General features: G+C 58.9%; 1 protein-coding gene across 1 annotated transcript in view; it reads right to left on the bottom strand.

The window, feature by feature from the left end:
• The window catches only part of LOC120513776 (far upstream element-binding protein 2-like), a gene marked incomplete at both ends in the record, with an annotated part of 8,241 nt that overhangs the window by 5,951 nt on the left and 761 nt on the right, over nucleotides 1–1,529 (bottom strand). The window contains 3 exons of the mRNA XM_039733455.1: nucleotides 172–343; nucleotides 988–1,045; nucleotides 1,174–1,245. Of these exons, the coding sequence (XP_039589389.1) occupies nucleotides 172–343; nucleotides 988–1,045; nucleotides 1,174–1,245 (302 nt within the window). The remainder of the gene's footprint in view (nucleotides 1–171; nucleotides 344–987; nucleotides 1,046–1,173; nucleotides 1,246–1,529) is intronic.

Consider the following 1,529-nt stretch of genomic DNA (forward strand, 5'->3'; position numbering starts at 1 on the left):
TCCTCAAACCCCCCCTAAACCTCCCCAGATCCCCCCTAAACCTCTGGAAACCTCCTCAAATCCCCCCGAAACCTCCCCAAACCTCCCCCGAACTGCCCCGAAACTCCCTCAAATCCCCTCCAACCCTCCCTAAACCACCCCAAATCTCCCAAAAAGGATTTTGGGGGTGACCTGGAGCTGTTTGATGGTCTCCCCGCCCTTGCCGATGACCAGCCCCGCCTTGCCCGCGGGGATCATCAGCTCCTGCACCGTCCCGTTCTGCCCGTTGGCGGCGTCGGGGAAGGGTCCCGGGGGTCCCCCCCGGCCTCGGGACACGATGTCGTCCAGCAGGGCCTTGGCCTTCCTGGGGAGGGGGTTTGGGGGTCACTGAGGGGGATTTGGGGGTCACTGAGAGGGATTGAGGGGGATTTTGGAAGGTTTGGGGGGATTTGGGGAGGTTCAGAGGGGAATTTGGGGGGGTTTAGGGGGAACTTGACGTCTCCAAGGACAATTTTGGGGTCCCCAGGTGCCATTTTTAGGGTCTCCAGCATGATTTTAGGGCCCCCAAAAACAATTTTGGCGTCCCCAGGGAGATTTTGGGGTCCCCAGGGTGATTTTGGGGTCCCCAGATGCCATTTTGGGGTCCCCATGATGATTTTGGCGTCCCCAGGGTGGTTTTGGGGTCCCCAGGGTGGCTTTGGGGCCCCCAGGGCGGCTTTGGGGTCACTAAGGGGTCCCCAGGTGCCATTTTGGTGCTCCCAAGGACAATTTTGGGGTCGCCAGGGTGATTTTGGTCCTCCCAAGGACAATTTTGGGGTCGCCAGGGTGATTTTGGTCCTCCCAAGGACAATTTTGGGGTCCCCAGGGTGATTTTGGTGCTCCCAAGGACAATTTTGGGGTCGCCAGGGTGATTTTGGTCCTCCCAAGGACAATTTTGGGGTCCTTAGGATGATTTTGGGGTCCCTAGGATGATTTTGGGGTCCCCAGGGCGGCTTTGGGGTCACTCACTGCACGGATTCCGGCGAGCCCGTCAGGGACACGCTGCGCTCGGGTAACCCGCCGCTATCTGGGGAGGGGGGGAGCAAAACCACAAAAAAAACGGGGTTCAGGGGGGGTCCCCCACATTTTTTGGGGTGTCCCCCACGGTTTGGGGGGGTCAGGAAGGTTTTGGGGTCCCCCCTGTGCCCCCCATACCTGGGGAGATCTGAACTTTGCACCCCGAGTCCTGCTGGATCTTGTTGATCTGTTCTCCCCCCCGGCCGATGACTGTGGGGGGAAAAAGGGGATTTTGGGGGGGTCCCCAAAATCAGCCAAAAGTTTGAGAGCACCCCCAAATCCTTGAGACCACCCCCCAAAATCCTCAAATCTCTGAGACCCCCCAAACCCCCCCTGGGACCCTCCAAAATCCCCCCAAAAATCACCCCAAAGCTCTGGGACCAACCCCAAAAATTCCCCAAATCCCTCACAAACCCCTCCCCCAAAATGGGGTTTGGGGGGGGTCCCCAAAATCAGCCAAAAGTTTGAGAGCACCCCCAAATCCTTGAGACCAC

The sequence above is a fragment of the Passer montanus genome, unplaced genomic scaffold (genome assembly GCF_014805655.1).
Source record: "Passer montanus isolate IOZ18808 unplaced genomic scaffold, ASM1480565v1 scaffold885, whole genome shotgun sequence".
NCBI classification, from domain to species: Eukaryota; Metazoa; Chordata; class Aves; order Passeriformes; family Passeridae; genus Passer; species Passer montanus.